Source organism: Eptesicus fuscus, chromosome 9, assembly GCF_027574615.1.
Source record: "Eptesicus fuscus isolate TK198812 chromosome 9, DD_ASM_mEF_20220401, whole genome shotgun sequence".
In the NCBI taxonomy this organism is placed as follows: domain Eukaryota; kingdom Metazoa; phylum Chordata; class Mammalia; order Chiroptera; family Vespertilionidae; genus Eptesicus; species Eptesicus fuscus.
In genome coordinates this window covers 32,427,578-32,448,037 of record NC_072481.1, presented here as the reverse complement: position 1 = coordinate 32,448,037, position 20,460 = coordinate 32,427,578, and the positions used below count along the sequence as shown (strand labels likewise).

General features: G+C 48.9%; 1 protein-coding gene across 1 annotated transcript in view; it reads right to left on the bottom strand.

The window, feature by feature from the left end:
• Window positions 1–3,733: 3,733 nt before the first annotated feature.
• LRP8 (LDL receptor related protein 8) overlaps window positions 3,734–20,460 on the bottom strand; it is a 71,542-nt gene continuing 54,815 nt past the window's right edge. Inside the window, exons 12-21 of the mRNA XM_054721189.1 lie at window positions 18,708–18,935; window positions 17,703–17,821; window positions 17,325–17,464; window positions 15,535–15,676; window positions 14,366–14,518; window positions 13,176–13,400; window positions 11,534–11,602; window positions 8,436–8,608; window positions 7,440–7,616; window positions 3,734–5,169 (exon numbers count right to left, since the gene is read on the bottom strand). Of these exons, the coding sequence (XP_054577164.1) occupies window positions 5,131–5,169; window positions 7,440–7,616; window positions 8,436–8,608; window positions 11,534–11,602; window positions 13,176–13,400; window positions 14,366–14,518; window positions 15,535–15,676; window positions 17,325–17,464; window positions 17,703–17,821; window positions 18,708–18,935 (1,465 nt within the window). The 3' untranslated portion in view covers window positions 3,734–5,130. The remainder of the gene's footprint in view (window positions 5,170–7,439; window positions 7,617–8,435; window positions 8,609–11,533; window positions 11,603–13,175; window positions 13,401–14,365; window positions 14,519–15,534; window positions 15,677–17,324; window positions 17,465–17,702; window positions 17,822–18,707; window positions 18,936–20,460) is intronic.

Genomic DNA, 20,460 nt, shown 5'->3' with positions numbered 1-20,460 from the left:
GTATCCCGAGAAAGGAGTACCAACAATGTTAAATACCCCTTCCAAGGTCAAGGAAGATAGGACTAAAAGTATTTACAAGATTTATAATCAGGGAGGTCCTGGATGACCTTGGTAAAAGCAACCTCAGTGGCACGGGAGTGAGCAGCAAGGCAGAAGTATTGGGATACAAGTAGGCCAAATTTGTAGTGAGTTAGGTCTGGGTATGAGAATAGAGAATGCTTCCTGGAGTACTCAAGGACAGACGAGTTGCCAGATAGAGGCAGAGAAGGAAAATCTAGGGAGAAGGCCACATGTACATGAGCACTACATGTGCTGCATGTACTTCAGGAGCATTAAACATAACTGAGTGACTTTGGGCAGTTCCGTCACCCATTTCCTCATCAATAAAATGGAGATAATAACATCGGCAGTATTTACCTCACAGGACTGTTGACGAAGATTAAGGTAATTTATGTGGAATATTGGTACATGTTAGGGACTCAGTCAATGACCATCACTCTCCCCTCATTAAAGCATCACAATGAAACAATACTTTCAGATTTTAAAAAAGGAATTTAATCTTTCTCTAGAAACAGTGCACTGATTTTACAAATGTCCACATTTGCTTTTTAGTTCACCAAGATGATGCCAGTACAGCTAGTGAGACGCAACACACCACCCTTTGCCTCTGGAAGAGACACCAGACTGCAAAGGGGACTGAGTACAGAAGACAATGGAATTTGGAATGATAAGACAAAAAGAGCAGGAATGGTTAGTGTGATCCAACATTCTAACATGCCTGTTACATCAAACATCAAATATGGTAATTTGGGGACGTGTGTGTGTGTGTGTGTGTGTGTGTGTGTGTGTGTGTAGACAAACAGGGAAAATTCATTTGGGTACAATGTCGAGTTTGCGAACCAGTACTTCACCCCCAAATTAACAACAGCTTGTATAGAACAAAATGCTATTTTAAAACACATGGTTTGTACAGGTATTTGTTTTCTCTTGTAATTTTTGTAAAAAAGTATCAAAACCTTCATGTCTTTAAATATATATACATATACAGGTGGCTTTTAAAATTATTTTTTATAGCACAAAGTGTTTGCAAATACAGAGGGTTTCTGCTGACTCCTGACTATGCACATGGTGCATAGCCTGAATGAATAGGGATTCCTGATTTATTAACTGAAAATTTGAAGCTGTAATTCCTCCACCTCTAAGTTCTCCATTTCCTGAAAATCCCCAATACCCTAAAAATACTGTGTAAAAAGACTCCAATACTTTATCTTCATGCATTGATAGGAAAGGAGATCATTTACTCCGAACCGTTTAACTGCTAACCATTTCTATTCTGTGAAATGACGAGTGTGTGAGTGAGGTGGGGAGGCTCACATTCCTGTGCCCTCTCCCCATTCCCACCAGCGCCACACTGGACAGTGCTTGGGGTTCCCTCTGCAAACTCCACGTCTTCAAAACTTCGTTTTCTTTCTCTCTGTTGAAGAAATCTCAGAGGCTCTTGACAACATGGAATGCTTCTGTGAAAATCCCACTGCCCTCATATTAGTTTTCATAGACCATATCAAAAAACTTCAACTCGAATATATGAAAAACAGTCACTGTTTCTCTTTGGCCACCGGAAAGCTTGAGGCCCAAGACTGTCACGTCTGCAAGTGCTGCCAACGCGTCCTGATGAATTTCCCATGCACTTGGTGCCTCATACACAGTAAATGACCAAGAAATGTTTGCTTAATGGAATCAGAAGTTAAATAGAAGTATTCTATAAAGTGCTTATGTTGAACCTGTCTTTCCATCCAGCTCATTTCTTGCTACGTCCCCCTTGAGCTTTTTGCTTGTTGTAATGAATTGCGTGCAGTTCGTTAAAGTCCCCATGCTGTTTCATGCCTCGGTGTCTTAGCTGTGTTTCTTCTGCCTGAAGCAGCCCGACATCCCCACTTAGTTTTTAAGACTCAGCGTAAGGTCACTTCTCCTATGGGGGCTTTCTTGACCCCATTCCTCATCCCCTCAAGGTAGAAATGACCACGTTGTATCATAACATTATTCTGAAAAGAATCTATTCTTTTTTTGTTTCCACATGTCATCCTCTACTGCTACTGTGAGCTCCGTAAGGACAGAAAACGTTTGGTTGACCTGTACTTCTGCAGTGCCTGACACTTAGTTGATACCTAGCAAATCGTTTCAGTGAATGCATATATTGCAATCGCAAAGAGAGACTTGGAGGGATCCATAGTGCTTATTGCCACAAATTTGAATCCAATCTCATCCTGAGGTTACAGGTTATCTCAATCTATTTTTTTTTTAAATAATCATGCTCTCAAAAGTAAATAAATGAAATTTACTTTTCCCTGTTTCTGGAAGGCCATTTCTGCCAGTGCCTTCCTAATCCCATTGGAACGATAGGTAGCAGGTTTGGTGCAATGTTCAGGCAGTGCAAAGTAGTCAACTGGAGAAGAAAAGGGAGGAAAAGGACTAGGGCCAGTTTCTTTTAAATAGAGAAAAATTGATAAATTTTCTGCCCTCCTGGTGTTTCTAAGCTTCCTCCAGCTGTATGTCCAATGACTCCGACCTGTTCTTGACTGTTGATATGTGATGGCATAGGGGCAAAAAGCAACAGAAATGCAACTCAACCTCAGAATGAGGCTTAAAGCCTTCAGGACTAGAAGGTGGATCTGAGTCCTCAGATTTCATCTACTTGACTACCATCCAACACGTGAGTGTTCCACAGTTTTGTTTTTTGTAGGTTGCTCCCATAGCTGCCTCTTTCAAACCGCAGTTGTAGCATATTCAGAAAACATGGGTGTCTCTGAGAAAGTTGTGTTTCATCATCATTTTGAGATATCAGGCTGAATCATCCTGATCCCATTCATTATTTTTTTCTGTGACGGCCAGGATCTGACTGAAAGTCTAGATATTATGTGTTAGACACTATTATAATTTCCCCAGGAAATTCTATTTCTTTGGAGGCAGGTTACAGAAAAAGTTGCTTGTTTTGTGTAAATTTCAATGACTTTTCACTTTCATAGTTTTTCTTCAAAAAATATTTTACTTTTTATTCTTGAAAGAATAGTAGTAAGTGATTAAGCTCCATAGGAGTTGGCCGGATGTTTTTAAAAGTCTATTTGGTAATGGTCATTCTAAGTCAATGCATTTTTCCCTCTGAATGGACGTTTCAGGACTATCAGCACATGCATATCATGAGGAAATTGCTTGTTTATGCAAAGCATAGTGCTCAGGCTCCAGAATACGGTTGTTTTCCCAGAATCTATGAGATCATGAGTGACAGAGAGAAAGAAAGGTTCTAGGGATAGGGTGATAGAACTCCAGAATGTCTGTCTGGAAATTCAGAGGGTAGCAATGGGTGAGACATCCACGCATCATTGAGTTGGGGGCAACTGGGAAGTAGGGGAGAGGAATTTGCTTACATGGGTCAAGTTCCAGGTATGTGGAGGTTAGGTACATGTCCTTTGCTCCTACTGAAGCCATACACTCTGTGTCACATCTTGTCCCTGGTTGTCCAGTGGGAGTACAGTGGTAGAACAGCAGAGTTAAGAAAAGACCTTGACGATAGAGCCAGCGGGGACTGAATTCCTTCTGGGACTGTTGGATTATGTTTTCAACGGTAGACCCCACAAAGAGAGAACACTTCTCCTCGCCTCCCCAAGGCCCAGGAGAGGCAAAGAAAGTGTCCATGGTGAAAAAACATCTGTACATATACCTAGAGTTTTTCCTTTTATTTACAAAGCAGTAAACCAAATTTCTGTGTGAACATACATCCAGTGTACTATAATATTGCGTATGCCATTTCCCCCTCAAATAGGACTTTAGGTTTGGCCACTTTTACTGCCTTAAGCCCCAAATTAGTTTCATCTATGCAAACAGGTGATGGCAACAAACCTATGTATTACTCTTCCCCACCTAAAGGAAATGGGAGAGCAAGAGGAAGGGAGAGATGGAGATGTAACAAAACCTATTCCACCATCTTTATCCTCATCCATAGTGTACCCCAGGGGTTCTGTGCCTAAGCCAGGCCCTAGAGTAAACTTGGCCTGTTCTGGAAACATCTCCACTTAGCTCTCTATACGTAAGGAATTCAACCTCAATGAATTCAACCCATGTGTCCTGAAGGAAAATGAAGTTACTCGAGATGCTGAACTTTAAAACAAGGAGTAGCCAAGGTTCAGACGTGCTCTCACCTGAGCTCACGCGGACTTCTGGCCTTGGCCACACCAGAGAAAGCCCCGGTGGGAGTCCCAGCAGCCACGGGTGAGCTGAGGGGCTTTTCCTGAGTTGGGTCCCAGGAATAGCCAGGGGTGGGGAGGTTCTGCCTCTGCCGCTACATGTTTGCACACACCATGGCATCCAAAGGCCAATTCTCTGAAAACTCCAGAGACCCTCTTGTGGACCGGCTTAAAATATATTTATCTTTATGCACTCGAACAACAGCCATAGGTGCGCCTCTTCTCTGGAGTTTTCTCTTGCACACACATGCAGACAAACACAAACGCACACAGAGTCTGTGTGGTGGGCCAGTCATACCAAAAATAAATACTCTCATGTCTCTAAATTATTTATAGAACTAATATTATTTATGAAGTTTGTTAATAAATAATCTAAATTGGGGAGGGAGTTGAGGTGTTTATTTTCCTTTTCTTCTCTCTCTCTCTTTTTTTTTTATGTTGATGGATAGCCACAAAGCATAATCATTTTATTTACAAAAAAACCCAAAACTCCAAAACCTAAAAAAGCCCCCCGAAATCAAATACTCTCTCTGTAAATATAGTTTTTAAATGATGAGTAAGCTACTGTACCATCGGCCCCATTTGGTTATATACATCATGTTAGTCACTCAGCAGTAGCCATTCCATGAATTCCTCATGGGTAAGTGCAACCAGTTAAAAAGTGTATAAAACATTATACATATAAAAACTCTCACATCCTTTGGATGTTTGCAGTTCATCATAACTTTGTGGTTACCTTTCTGCAACATAAATTAAAATTACACACGCACACACAGACACGCACACACTCACACAGACCCATACAGAAATCCTTCCATCCAGGCATACACCGTCCAGAGAGTGTAGTGCATGGAACTGAATTCCGTGAGGCATGAAGGGAGTGGTCCCATCCTTAGGGCAGTCCATCATCTTCAAGGCTTAATGCCACTCGCTGGGGAGACACAAAGAAATCATCGTTAGAACCATAGGAATTTTTTATTGAGTAAGCCTAGGGAACCAGACATTCTAGTACTTTACAGGCATTAACTCAGATACTCTCCAAACTACCCTAGGAGACAGGTTTCTCATATTTATTTTACAGATGAGACAATTGAGACTTAATGAGCTTAAACATTTGTCCTGGATCACGTAGCAAGTGGGTGAACTAAAATTTGAACCCAAATCTGTGTGAATCCAGAGCTTTAGCATTTTCCATTAGTCTGGTCTGCCTCTTTGTCTAAACCTCCTCAAGCCTTTCTTACAGGATTTTAGGTTTGCATGTGTTTTGGGTTCGTTTTGGCATATGTTTGATCTCAGGTCATTAGCTGCTTGGCTCGAGCATGTTAGTCACAGTCAGGAAGGCAATCTGCTGCATCCCTCCCAACTGAGTACACAGCATTGGAAGGCAATGCAGGCCAACGAAACTCAACTCTTTCCTTCATCCCTACTTTCTAGTCATTGGTGGCTAGACTTCCGTCTGTGACAAATGCCTGACCGCTGGATGGTGAACCTACTAATCCCCGAGCCAGCCTATTCCACTGTGGACAGTGGACTTAAATGCTCTCCTATATTGACATGAATCTGTTTATCTTCTGACCTTCCCTGATTCTCTCCTAGACTCAGACAGTTCTGCACAGACAACACTTGAAATCTGCAGAGTTGGAGTTCCCTTCCTTTGGAATGTTTTCCTCTCCGGCCACACATCTAGCTTCCCCCCCGCTGGTCCTGTTGTAATCCCGTTTCCCACTCATCCGTTTCCTGGATACCCTCCTTTGGACACACCCGTGTTTCAGTATCTTCTCTGCCCTATGTGAATCTGGGCTAACCACTTCACCTCTCTGAGCCTTGGTTTCATCATCTGTCAAACGGGAATAATAATAGGGCCTGCCTTCTATGGTTGTTGGGAAATCAAATGAGATAATGTATGTAGAGTGCTTAATATATTACTTAACACACACACACGGGGTCCAGAGTCTTCCAGATCAACCTAACCAGCATGAAACACAACCAGACTAGCATTTTCCATCTCTGGACATTCTACATGCAATAAAAGGTTAACTCTACTGCCTTTCAAATCATCTTTTGGTTATTTGTAGTTTTGCATGAATGCCATGACCTTGCTCCACTAAGCATCAATATTTGAGAGTATCTTTTTCTAAGCCAGTTACCCTCCCACTCTCTCCAGGCAGATCTCCAGGCTGGGGACAGGCCCCGAGAAGTGCTAAGGGAACTCCTGAGAAAGGGACAGGGGAGAGAACAGGTTGTTGAGAATACTGGCTTCCAGCGCTTGACCAAGGCTATGTACCCCATGCTAGAGGGGAAAGAGCATGGGTTTCTGTGTATATACAGACTGGGGTTCGAATCCTGGTCCTACCACTTCCTAGTTGTGATCCTAGGTGTAATTTATTTTCTGAGTCTCAGTTTCCTCATCTGCAAAATGGGGATAATAATATTAACTTTATAAGGTTACTGTAAAGACTAAACAAGAAAAGGTATGTAAAACACTGAGTGGTGTCTGAGACATAGTAGGTCCTCACTAAATGTTGATTTCCTCACTCTCCTACTCCATTTCTCTGCAACTGGCAGGAGGTTATTCCTCGGGTCTAGATTCCTCAGGAATAGGCCTCCTGAATGGTTATTTCCTTCTCTGGAGACAATGCCGCTTCCCATGTGCGGAGTGCTTAATAACTCACAAAGCACTGGCACATGTGCTGTCTCGCTTGAACTTTATAAACTTAGGAGGCAGGTAGAAGGGGGATTATTGGTCCCATTTTATAAATAAAAGTGAGCAGAGACGTGACTAAGATCACAGGGTTGTGGAATAGTGAAACTGGGAATCATCTCCTTGCTCCAAGCTCATCATTTCGTCCACTGTGCCCTCTCTGACCTTTAAACATTGCTTAAACGACTATCTGCTCGGATTGGCCCCGGCTCAGGCTCCTCCAGGCCACCTGCTAGCCCTCCTCACTTGCTCAGCCTCATTTCCCATGTCTCCCCTTTGTGAACAATCTGCTTCAGCAGCAATTCTGTCTGCCCTGCTCATCCTCAATCATTTCTTCCACATGCCATTTCCTCAGTCTGCACCTACCCCGTCGTTTCTCTTTGCGCCAATACCCGCTTACAGGCTGCAGCCTTCCATGGCCAGAACGCCTTCTAGGCTCGGCTGTCCCTGCCTGGGCTCACACCCTCACTCGTCAGCCCCTCAGAGTGGCACTGCCCTACCTTGCACTTGACGACAGGCAGCTCGGAAAGAGGGTTCTTCGGGAGTTGGTGCAGCTGTGACCTTGGTTCTCCCGGCAAGACCAAAAGCTCCTTGAGGGCAGGGGCTGGGTCCTCCAGTTCTCTGGTCTCCCCAAGACAGGGCTCTGCCCACAGTGGGCGATCAAAGCTGCTGATGGCCTGACAGGGGGATGGACTGGATGACCTATGAGGTTGCACTCAGCCCCCTCACTGCTGTACAACCATGACACCTGCGTCAGCCACTTGGCAGTCCTTGCTCCCCCAACAAGCCAGGCCCTGCTGTGCCTCTCAGCTTTTGCATGTGCTTCTTTCTGGAACGCCATTTTCCTCCTTCTCTACCTGGAACACGGTTACTCTTTCAAGGACGCAGTTTATCTGTCACCTCCTCTGTGAGGTGCTCCCTGACAAAGCTCCCAAACCAGACTAACAGCTCCCTTGTTGATTTGTTCAACAAATATGCACTGGGAGCCACCTATGCTGTACGGGCATCAGGGAAACAGATTAATCAGATGGTCCTACCCGCAAGGAGCTCACGGTCTAGGGCGAAGACCAGAGAGTAAAAAGACAAGTTGACCAGAGTGTGACGTGCTATGGTGGAGAGAGGCTGTGGGAGAACAAAGAAAGCCAGGGAAAGGTTCCTAGAAGAGGGGACTCCTGAGCGTCCACCATGGCACTTGGCACACAGCTGTATGACAGGAAGTGAGGTCTCTAACTCCCGCCAGCTCCTTGGGAGCAAGTGCGTTCTCACTCAGCAGAAAGACAGGCAGTTGGTGTCTTTACTTCCAAGAGAAGCCAGCTACCTGCTACCCCAGCTACCTGCCCCAATATTTCTGTGTCCCCAGGGCCTAGAACAATGCCTGGCACATGGTAGGTTCTTGATAAATGTTTGAAGGAAAGGAGAGAGGGAGGGAAGGAGGGAAGGAAGGAGGGAGGGAGGAAAGAAGGAAGGAAGGACTTCTTCCAGCAAGGAATACTTACTGCAGGATAGACATGGCCAATCTGAGCAGTCCTCCCGATGTGGAGCTCATCTTCATCCTCCTCCTCTGTTGTTTTCCTGTACACTGGGTTGTCAAAATTCATGCTTTTGGTGTTCTTCCGCTTCCAGTTTCTCCAGATCAGGTAGCCGCTCATGCACAGGAGGGCTATTACCGCTGAAGAAAGAGACACGTTGCACTGACCTCCAGCAGGCTCCAGCCCGTTGCTCAGACGCCAGTGCTTCCCTTGCCACCTCTCTGATCTTACTGCCCTTGTTCCTGAGGCTGTTTCTGCATGTTCCTTTTCTGCTGCTTGGAAGCCCTTTCCCATCTCTTCTTTCATGAACTACTCATCCTTCAAATCCAGCTCCAATGTGAAGTTTTGCTCAGCTTCTCAAGGTAGATTCAGTTGCTCCCTCCCATGTGTTCCCAGACCACGGTATCGTACTTTACATATGTGTACCCCAACTAGACTGAGCTCTTTGCGGGCAGGGCCTGTGTCTTCTTTCTCTCTCTATGGCCAAGGCCTTGCCCTGAGTAGGTGCTCAGTGATGTGTGCTGAGTGAATGAGTGAACTTCTTCACCACGCCTTTGCCCGAATGCTGCTGCTTCCCTTGGATTTCTCCAAGAAAACCGTTCTCTCCCCGAACGAGAGGGGCTCTGCTAGAAGAGGAGCATCTCCAGGGGACAGAGCAGGGAAACCCAGGCTCCGAGTTGGAATAAATCAGTATGTTAAGCACACAGGAGGAAGTTCTCAAACAGGGCTGGGCACAAAGGGGGTTCTAGCATAACTTTTATGGATTGATAAGATGATTCTAAAGTCCATCGCAAAGAGAAATTAAATAAAAATAGCTAGGAAACATATGTAATACTTTCAACAAGAAAGATTTAAATAAGAAAACAGCTAGGAAAATGTGGCGAGAATAACAATGCCCTATTAGATATGAAGACAGAGCACAAAGCTGTGCTGCTAGTATGTAGAGACAGACAGGCAACTGGTGGGGGAGAGAAGCCTACAGGCAGATCACCGTCTGCACAGGCACGTAGTTTGCAATAAAGGTGACAATTCAAGTCAGAAGGAAAAGACCAACTACTCAGTAATGGTCTTGGGAAAACTAGACAGGCACGCAGGGGAAAAAAGTTAAATCTCTACCTCACACCAGACTCTAAAATAACTTCCAAATGTATTAATATCTAAATACTAAAATATGTTTAAAGTAGCAGAAAAGTATCTAGGGAGCTATTTGAATCATTTAGAGTGAGGCAAACCTTCCCCTAAGGAAGACCCAGAAACCATACACAAAAGATTAACATCTGATACTTAAAATTTTTTAAGTTTATGCATGGTAAAAGACACCATAAACAAATTTCAAGTGGCATTATGCGAGAAAATATTTGCAACATGTTTAACATTCCTTATGTATAAACATTTCTATAAATAAGACTAAGACACAGAACCAACAGGAAAATAAAAAAAAAAAAGACTGTGAATAGGCAATTCATTAAGGATGAAATGTAAATGGCCAAGAAGCTCATGGGATGGGAAAACATCAGGGAAAGAACATTCCTCTTTCAGCCCTCCGATCAGTGGAAGTTTAAAACACTGATTACATCAGAGGGGGTTATTGTCGAGAAGACAGCACACACATGCCCTCTGCACAGCACCGGATGCCAGGAAAGGGGTGAGTTTCTCGTTCACTAAACGATGCTCAGAGTATTTTCCATCCACTCCACACAACGTAAGGCTGGAACAGCCTCGCCACCATCTTTACTGCGGAACCTGTCCAAGGCCAATTCAAATGCCATCTTCTCCAGAAGTGCCATCCCCTCTCCTCCACGGGCACCATGCCCCTGTTACCACACATAACATGTACTAATACCTCGTGTAACCACTCTTTTATGACTAAGTCTGATTAAGGAATGAAAGCTCTTAAAGTCTCTTTTTCTTCCTTGGATCCTTGGCACTTGGCACAGACCCTTGCTCAGTATAGAATTTTTTAAAGCATCCACTCACGAATTCACCACCATATTGGGGGTTCCCAGGTTAAGTTGAGGTACTACTCATGGGCAAGTAAGAGATAAACCTATGAATGGACAGCCCCAATCCGAAGATCCCGCTAAGAGATGACACAGGTGTGAGAGACAGGATGTACAGGATACTCTGTGATCACCGGGGTGGGAGAGAATGAATCAACCCCTGGGGCTCTTTGTGAGATTTAACAAAATGTTATATATTCTGGCCATCCTGAACTCCTAGTTCAACCCCCCCTCCCCCCCCCCCCCTACCACACACACACACACCATGCCATTTCCCATTCCTGGTTCAGCTCATGGTGCCTTCACTGCTTGGGTTGCTCTTGCTCCTTCTTCACTTGGCTGGCTCAGCTCAAATACAATTTCCACTAGGAAACCTTCCCTGCCTGCTCCCCCTCTCTGCCAGTTCTACGTTAAATGCTTCCTTGGCACTTCTCCTGAACCACATATGGCTTAATTATAGGACTTACCATGTCATAATCAAATTATCTGTGCTAAGTGTGTCTCTCCAACAAGATTATAAACTTGGAGGGCAGGAACCATGTGTTATCTACTTTTAACCACCTTCCCTCCCCTTATCACAGAGTCTGGTACATTGTAGCTGCTTGCTAAACGTTTGTTGAAGACCAAACAGAAAGAAAGCAAGATGGCACGATTAAAGCAATGGCAAGCAGCTCTCCTCATTAATTCAATAAATATTTTATTTCCTACCGTGTGCCCGACACTGCTGGGAGCTGGGGAGAGGGGCAAGCATGCGAGAGGCCACCCCTGTCCCACGGAGCCTGCCGTGCAGCTCCCGTGGCTGGATACAGTGTGTGAAGGAGAGTGAAATGGGGGATGCATCTGGGTGGTTCCTGGGGCCAGGTCCTAAAGCGCCTCGCTGTGCCAAACTAAGAAACCAAGGGGCGGGGGGAGGGGGTTGAACTGGGAGGTGGGCAGGAAGGCTGCCAGGGCAGAAAGAGGTCAGCGGGGCAGGTCAGCATGCCAAGTGCTCTGTCCTTCTAGGGCTTTCCCCCAGGCCCCGGGCACGGTCTCTCTTTCCTCCCAGGGACCTGGGGCCACACTCACCCATGGGCACGATGATCCCAATGACAGCAGCAGTGACCGTTGAGCCCGTCTTGCCGCCTTCATTCCCGTCTGCAAAACACAAACATTCGTAGGATGATGTCTCTCGTTTCCAGTGGTCCTTCTGTCCGTCTGCATTATCATTCATGTTTAAGACATAATTGAAATGGGACACAGTATCATGTAGTGGAATCAAGAGCACAGGCCCCTGGATCAGACTTCTTGGGTTCAAGTCTAGCTCTACTACTCACTATTTGTGTGACCAAGGACAAGTTATTACATATAATAAATATATTTCTTTGTCTTTAAAATGGGGTTAGTGTTACCTACCTCCTAGGGATACTGTACAGACTAAATGAGGTGATTCATGTAACATGCTTACTTAGCACAGTGCCCGGCACAGCCTTGCCTAGTTCACAAGAGGGCAGGGCGTGGGGCAGGGCTGTTGTAAAGCCTAAATACAACATGGTGTACCTGCAGAGAAGCACATTCTAAACTGAGAAGTGCTTGGAAAGTGAACTGTCATTTTTAAAAAGTATGTTGCGTCATTTTCCCACTCTCACAACCACCTTCATTGTCACATGGGTACGGCACTCTGTAGTCTGGAAGGCCTTCCTCCCCTGGACCCTCGTGACGCCCTCTGAGCGGGAAGAGAAGCTATCATCTGCTTTTGCTCCAAGAGAGATGACTGCCCCCTGACAGTGGCCCAGATGCCACCCTCTCAGTGTGTCTGTTTCTCCAAGCCGCTCTGAGGGAGCCTGGTATTGAGGGGAGAGCAGAGCTGCACTGCTTACACAGCTACTGTGGCTGTCGTCTCCCTGGGGCCCAGCAAACCCTGGACAGCAATCCTAAGGCCTGGAGCATGACGAAGCCCGCGGGGGAACTCCTGCTCGGAGGCGGCGCCCTGGCTGAGGGGCACTGGAATTCACACATATTCCACCTGCCTCGCAAACCTGCAGGTAAGTGCTCAGCTCTGAAACTCCAGCTTCCGCTGGGAGGACAGACCCAGCTAGCAAGGTGCTGCCGAGGGCCTCGCGTGTACAGGCAAGTGTATCCTCTTAAATTACTCCCCTCGGCAGGTAACTCAATTAAAAAGGCGTTCGCTGGTTAATGAGATAGAACTTTTCTGGCAGTGATAATCACTGCTCCTGATGATTTAATTAGTGGGGGAACTTAATGACTTTCAGCCCGGGGTTTGGGAAGAGGCACAAGCAGACTGGTTATGGATATTATTATCTGAGGGACTGACTGAGGGTGTTGGGAACCGAGACCAGAACTTCTGAAGTTTCCATATCTAAGGGGCACTCCCTCCTACACATGTCAGTACACGTGACACAGACACCCCTGTGTGTGTGAGCACTTCTATGACACCATCTCCTTTGCCTCTCGTGGCAATCTCGTGAAGCAGGTGGGAGAAGGGTTGTTATTATCCTACTTTGTAGGTGGGGAGACTGAGGCTCAGAGACGGGAAGTAGCTTCCTTTAAGACCCTCTGTAAGTTAGGGGCACCTAAGACTCCTAAATCATAGGTGAGCACTCCACCTCAGAGATACCCACTATTCAGCTCTGGTATGACCTCCCCTTCCCACATATGCCCCCGTCGTGGCTGCCCACAGACTGAGAGAAGGCAGAACTCATTTCCTTACAGTGCTGGGAGTGGTTGCTGGTTGCAGGGCTTGGGGTAGACGGGCCGATGCTGGAAGCCCTGGGGACACTGACTGAGCTTGGGGCTGCGGCTGCCAGGCGTGGCGTCTCTGTGCTGTGGCTCTGGTGGGGGGGGCTGTGGATGGCGGTGCCAGGCGCTCTTGCCGAGTCGGCTTCGGTCCTCGCTGTGGTAGAGGCTAACGTCGTAGTTGAGGTAGATTGAGGTGCTGGAGGGGAAATACCATGGAGTCACTTGGACAGAGAATTTTATTGATTTAGTGCCTACATTAGTGCCTCAATGGACTTTACTTATGAACATATCCTCGTGGCTCAGCTCAAGCGCCACTTCTGAGAAGCCTTCCCTGATCCTCCTGAACGGACTGTGCTCTTATCTGTGCTCTTATCTTTAGCTGCAGCCCAAGCACCATGTCTGAGTTCATACTGCATGCTGATTTGAGAAAGGTGAGTTATTAAAACAATGCTGAGAATTAGGTGTGGGCAGGAGGGAAAATCATATCAATCCAGAAGGATTTTACACGCATCCCATTACACCATTAGGGTTAAAATCTCACTCCACTTTAAACAATTGCATCTGGAAATCAGAAATGATACAGTGGACTCTTGCTCAAACAAAAGGCCTTGGGCCTGCATCAAGACCTGGGAATGAATAGAAAGTTATATGGCGGAAGTATGAACTATTAGTCCCGATCCTGTCACACAGGGCTTCTATGTAATAAGTTCTGGGCAAGAAACAGGCAAGCTCATAGTCACCTGCATATAAACAGTGGTAATGCCACGGGGATAAAGGTTGTTTTGTTTTAAATTTATTGGCGTTAGAGAGAGAGAGAAGAAGGGAGAGAGCGCGCGAGAGAAACACGGAGTTGTTGTTCCATGTATCTATGCATTCATTAGTTGTTTCTTGAGTATGCCCTGACCAGAGATTGAACCTGCAACCTTGGCGTATCGGGATGATGCTCTAACCAACTGAGCTACCCAGCCAGGGCCATTCAAGGGCTCTTAATTTGAAGTCTTAAAGGGGTTCCTGAAAGTCTTGGGGGAGTGGGAAGAGGAAAGCCTTGGACGGACCCGGGGACGCCAGCATTGAAGGAAGGTGAGGCAGAGGAGCCCGCGAAGCCACCGGTAGCCAGAGCAGTGGAGGAAGCCCAGGAGCCAGGGGAGGAAGTCTGCTTACCCCGGTAACACCTCTTCATGTCGGGGCCCAGCCACATGGTGTCAGGACAGGCACACGTGTACTTGGGAGAGTGGCTGGAGAGCTGAGGAGCAGGAAGGCACAGGTACTCACAGCCGCCGTTGGGCTGGGCACTCAGCTCGCAGGCATCTCCAGCTAGTGGGAGGGAGGGAGGGAGAGAGGCAGGCCCCTTACACACCGGAGCTGGGGCTTAACCCACACCTTCGCTTATCCTGACAACAGCTCTCGGAGGTGGGCTTTAGGCCCCAGAGTGACAGACAGAAGACCGCTACGCTTACACGGAGAATACATTTGTCAAGGCTGTACCTCTGGGAATTTGGGAGACAGATTTAAACTGAGGTCTGTTGGACTCCAGGGTCCATGTTTTTCTCCCTATGTCACCAGCCATTTCTCTTTCCTTTTTAAATTTCTAGATCTAGAATCAGGCACCCACCTTATCTCCTTATCCCCTATGACTTCTCACCTGCACTCTGGTAGCCAACCCCTCAGTTACAGTGAGACTTAGTATACCCCAGAGCAGTGGTTGGCAAACTGCCGACCACTGACCTAGACTCTCGATTCCAATAATTCCAGGCTGTTGTTGTTCCTTGTGATTAAGCCCCTATCCCAGTGGTCGGCAAACTCATTAGTCAATAGAGCAGCAAACTGCGGCTCACGAGCCGTAGTTTGCCGACCACTGCCCTAGAGCTAGAGGAGACGACAGCAGGTGGTAGGATTCCTGGCGTCTATTCCCAACCAACAACCTGAATTACAATCTGGCCCCAGGATTCACTAGTTTATACTACTGTCAAATGGGTCCACATAATAAACGAGAAGCAATGTGCTCCTCGTGGCAGAAGGAGCTCTGGAATCTGAGCTAACAATATTTTACTTCTCTGAGCCACTGCTTCCTCAACTGTTAAATGAGCAGTAATACCCACACTTTGTAGGATTGGCAAAAAGAGGGCACTTATATATTTATTTCTTTATGCCCAGGCTTATTTCACCAAGAGCTTGCTTGAGGCAAAATGAAATAAAACATGTGACAGCTCAGCACTCTACCAACCGGAGGGGTTGCTGCCTTTATTCGTGGGGAGCCGAGATATTACGTCGCATGTGCCTAGTGGAGGGAGAGGCCGTGGGCAGGGGACCCGGGACCAGGGAAGGCTCACCTCTCGGCTGCTTCAGCTCATGGAAGATGACAATGTCATGTGGGTTATTGAGGTTCTCAGCCAGGACGGAGATTTCCAGGCCACTGAGCCGATTCGCACTGAAAATGGCCTCGTTCTCCAGGTCTGTCCAGAACACCTTGTCCTGTGGGTACAGATGCAAAGGATGGGAGGCCTAGAGCCTAAACCCAGGACCCCAGTCTGAGGGTTCAGCCCCAAAGCCTGGTCATAAGAACTGCCCTGCCGTCTCCCCGAGCTCTCCAGTCCACAGGCTCACGGGGGGACGCAGCCGCTGACCTGTGGATGTGCTCTGGCTCCCTCTGATTTTGTGCTGTGGCCCGGAGGCTGCTCGTTAGTGCTCAGCGAGGCCAGCTTCCTGGGTCTCTATTAGCTTTACCATGACTGGGGCCCAGGACCATGATTGGAGGGGATGTGTGAGCTACTGAGGACTATTCCCTGCGGGGCTGCCTACAGCCTCTGGGCAGAACACATATGGTTAATCCATACAAGCCTGGATGTGCATCTGTAGAGATGTCGACATTGACAGGAACACACATGTAGCCTCATGCACAGAACTGGACACATACCCACATGCTCGACACACACAAAGGCGCACTTGTACCTAAATAAGCACTGGTAAACATATTTATGCGCACAAGCACCAGCATATACAGGAATACATGCTTTCTTTCTTTTCTTTTTTTTTTTTTTTTAGCAAGAGAGGGAGGGAGGGAGGAAGTGGGGTGGGGAGAGAGAGAGAGAGAGAGAGAGAGAGAGAGAGAGAGAGAGAGAGAGAGGGAGGGAAAACATGGATGTGAGAGAGATACATTGATCGATCAATTGCTTCCTTACTGGGGACTGAACCCACATCCAAGGTATGTGCCCTGACTGGGAATTGAACCCACAATCCACAATCTTCCAGTGCATGGGACAACGCTCCAACCAACTGAGCCACACCAGCCCGGGCAAGGAAAGCATGCTTTTAAATGTATTCATGTACCCACATGCACATACATATATTTTACGTACATGTCACAGATATGCACAAGCACATACATGTGTCCGAACACACCTGTCTTGAAGCGGGGGCGGGACTTGCCCATAAATTCAGAGCACTGCTGGGTGAGGTCGCTCCAAGCAAATACTGCCCATGCCCACCACAGACCACTGTCCCTTTGCCTCCCCTCCCTTGGTGGCAGAGTTAGTTTTGGGGCAGAGGTACATGTGTGACACCTTGATTGGTTCTTGCTTCTTTGTCCCCCGAGGAGAAAGGTTATCAGGGTCAGAACAAAGGAGGGTCTTAACTCTCACCCTCCTGGGAGCGTCGTGGACTGGGATAATGTTTGCTTCACTTCTATGACCCCAGGGTCCAGAAAAGGTCAGTAAAAGTATGTTGAGTTGGACAGTATCTTTCAGGCCATTTCCAACAATAAATGATTGTAAGGAAATATAGATCCCTCCCTTCCTCCCCCCCTCCCTCCCATAACTGGGTGCCTTGTGTATATGTGGGCCCAGTGCTGGGTGCTGCGAGTTCCCAGAGAAAACATGTGGTCTAGCAACTTACCTCTGAGCTTGCTCTGAGAGCGGGGGCTTGGGACGGGAGCACAGGGAAGGCTGCCAGGGGACACGGCCGCAAAGCCTTTGCATGGAGGCCGCGCACAAAGGCACAGACACGCCGGCCGGCTCCCCGGTCCCTCGCTTTCTGTTTGGACAGCCTCAGGGAGCCATCCTATCCGAATGAACTTTTTCTAGGCTTCGGCTTCCTATGGGCCACGCCTCCCCGCACGGCTCACCTCAAACACAGCTATCCCAAAAGGGTGGCTCAGGAAGTCAGGGGAGAAAATCAGCATCTTTCTGTTGCCTCCGCTGAAGTCAATGCTGGATAGCTGGTGCAGCTTGGAGTCTACCCAGTATAAGCGCTGGCTCAGCAGGTCTTGGGGAGGACAAAGGGGACAGGGGACCAGGTCACCAGCCTGGGACCACAGCCTGGATCTCTGCTCTTCTGTGCCCCCTCCCTGCCCACATCTCCAGGCCAGGCCTCCACCGGCGGCTGTCCCGGGGCAACCATCAGGATGCACAGGCCCTGGCACCGTGAGGGGTGCAGGAACAAGACCCAGGGGCTTGGTCAGGGCCAGGTGCTAGCACAGCCCCCATCGGAGGGCAGGGCTCACCCAGGGTGATTCCGTTGGGCCACTCAATGTCGTCCGACACCAGTGTTTGCCGGTCCGCACCGTTGAGCCCAGACTTCTCAATCTTGGCCTGGTAGCCCCAGTCAGACCAATACATGAACCTAAAAGAGAGAAGAGCCCAACAGGGCTTCTTGTCAGGGACACGGTGGGGTGGTCTGCATCACAAGGGCCCAGTGACCCACTGAATGTTGACGATGATACGTGGTAGGGCTGGGAAGGCCTGAAATCCACGGGAATCATCCATCTTGGCGTTAGCAGGTGCTTTAGCCTTCCCCTCATCCGAGTGCTGGGAAGCTTGTGCTCCCCCCGTGTCCCCGGCCGCTGCTGGGTGGCCTGGAAGCCATCTCTCCCCCCGGCAGCTCCAGCCGGAGCCCTGGCATGCCAGTGTGGGAGGGCCCTCGCCCACCCTCTCGTACTGTTCCGGTCTCCAGAGGAGAAAGTGGATGACTACGAGGGCCACACAGCTAGACTGAGCAGGGTCTCTCTCTCTCTCTTTCCTGAACATGTACTGAGTGCTTACTATGTGCCAGGCACAGGGGCTGAGTGGGTTCACCTCATGTACCTACGTCAGGACTATGGAGGAAGTCGAAGGGAGGCAGACTGGGGACTATGAGAAAACAAACAAAACAAAACAAGAAAATCCTTTCTAATGGGCAGGACTGCCCCAGATGAGACAGGAAGTGATGGGCGCCCGTCTCTGGAAGTGTGGGAGCAGCCACCAGAGGCCCGCCTGCAGCGCGAGGACAGGCTCCCTGCCCCGGAGCGTTTACGGGCAATTTCCAGGGCCCGCTCTGTGCTGAGACGCGGTGTCACTGGTTCTAGGACATGATGAATGAGCGGTAGAGTCCTGGAGACGGACTTTCCTCCCATGGGCTGTGTCTAAGGCCTTCCGAAGCCCTCAAGATAGCTCTTAGGTCAGGTCCACGGGGGCTGAGTGACTGTGTGCCTACGGTGGGAGAACAGGAAGTTCCGGGTGAGGACACTCACCCTCGCAGGGGGTCGACGGCGATGGCCCGGGGCTCACTGAGGTCGTGGCTGAAAAGAGTGCGGCGGCGGCGGCCATCGACTGTGGCCACCGAGATGGTCTTGTTGCCCGAGTCGGTCCAGTAGATGTGCTTGTGGACCCAGTCCACCGCCAGGCCCTCTGGAGAGTGCAGCTGCTCGTCGATGAGGACCTCCTGCTCCGCCGGGTCGCTGGCCTTGTCCACGTACGCGCTAGGAGCAACCAGAGCTGGCCGTGGGGCAGGTGCTCCACCCACGCGTCCCCCCCGGGGCTGCCTGTGCGCCCTTCTCCCCGCTCTCTCCCCTCGGGGCGACGGCAGTGGGTTTTAGAGGAGCTTAGCTAATTTCTACTCAGTGCATTCCCTGGGCCACCCGGGGAAGCATATAGGCTTGAATCAGCCACAGCCTCCAGCCCGGAGAAGTCCATTTTGTGGGGGACAGAAATCTACAGCCAGATCATTACAGTACAATGTGATTACATAAACCACTCGGGGCTGTAGCAGCAGAGACATGGAGGCTGCAGCATCCTGGGGGGGGGGGGGGTTGCAGAAGGCTTTGTAGGTGAGTCCTGAAGGACCCGTGCATCAGGAGCACAGAGAACAGCACGTGCGAACGCCCAGGGGTGTGTGTCCCGGAATGCTGAATAAGGCGCGACATTCAGTGGAGGTGGAGCTGGGGAGGTGGGATATAAGACTGGAAGTCAGTGTGGGAAGGGGCCACATCTGGTGGACTCTGCATGCCACGCTGAGGAGTTGGGTTTTCTCACGGAGCAGGTACCTGAACAGGTCAGACGGGCGTGTGAGAGCACCGTGGCACCTGTGGACTATGAGATGGACTGGAAAGGGCGGGATGAAGGCAGAGAGACTGGAGGGGGCTGTTTACTGTCTAGGTGAGAGATCCAGAGGGCCTGCGGGAGGCTGCGCCAGTGAGAATGGAGAGAAGGGGCTGAAAACACAGTCGACGCCCAGGAGGCAATATTAACAGGACTTTCCGTCTCCCAAAGGCCGTTTCCCCCAAGGTTTTCTCTCCCCCATAACCTCTCTCTGGGAGGTTAGTTCCACGGTGCCCACTGCCATTCATAACTCTGACTCTCCCATCCCGGCCCCTCTCTGAAGCTGCAGACTGTAAAGCCAACTGGCCCCCCTTGGATGTCCAGACACCTTAAACTCAATACATCCACAATCCCTCACCCCACTGCCCTCCCCTCAGCCAGCCTGCTGGACTGCCCCAAACCCCCCTTGATTCTCCTCCACAGCTGTCGCCTCAGAGACCAGCACCACCCACAGAACCTAAAACTCCCAGAATGAACCTGGAAGTTCATCTGACTCTTCCGCTTCAGCCCCATTTCGCCTGTCACCAAATCCCGCCTCTTTCAGTAACAGCTGTTGGACAGGCGAGCTGTTTCTGTGTGTGTGAGTGTGAACGGAGTGTGTGTCTCTGTGTTGGGGGCGGTAGTCATTGAGTTGTCAGTGCGTAGCATTTGGTATATTTGTTTCTACCTATCCATCCGTCTGTCCATCCACCCATCCATCCCATCATTCTTTCATCAGTCTCCCCAGTGCCTGGTCCTGGCAGGTGTGCTAAGTGGATGGATCTCAGGCAAAGAAGGGCTATGACTGCCCCAAGGGGCAGTGACACGCGGGGCAGCCGGATCGCGGTATCTGAGCAAGAGCGGGAGGAGAGAACTGAGTGTGTGAGGGGCTTTCCTGGGAGCTGAAGGTCACTGACTGGTGTCACA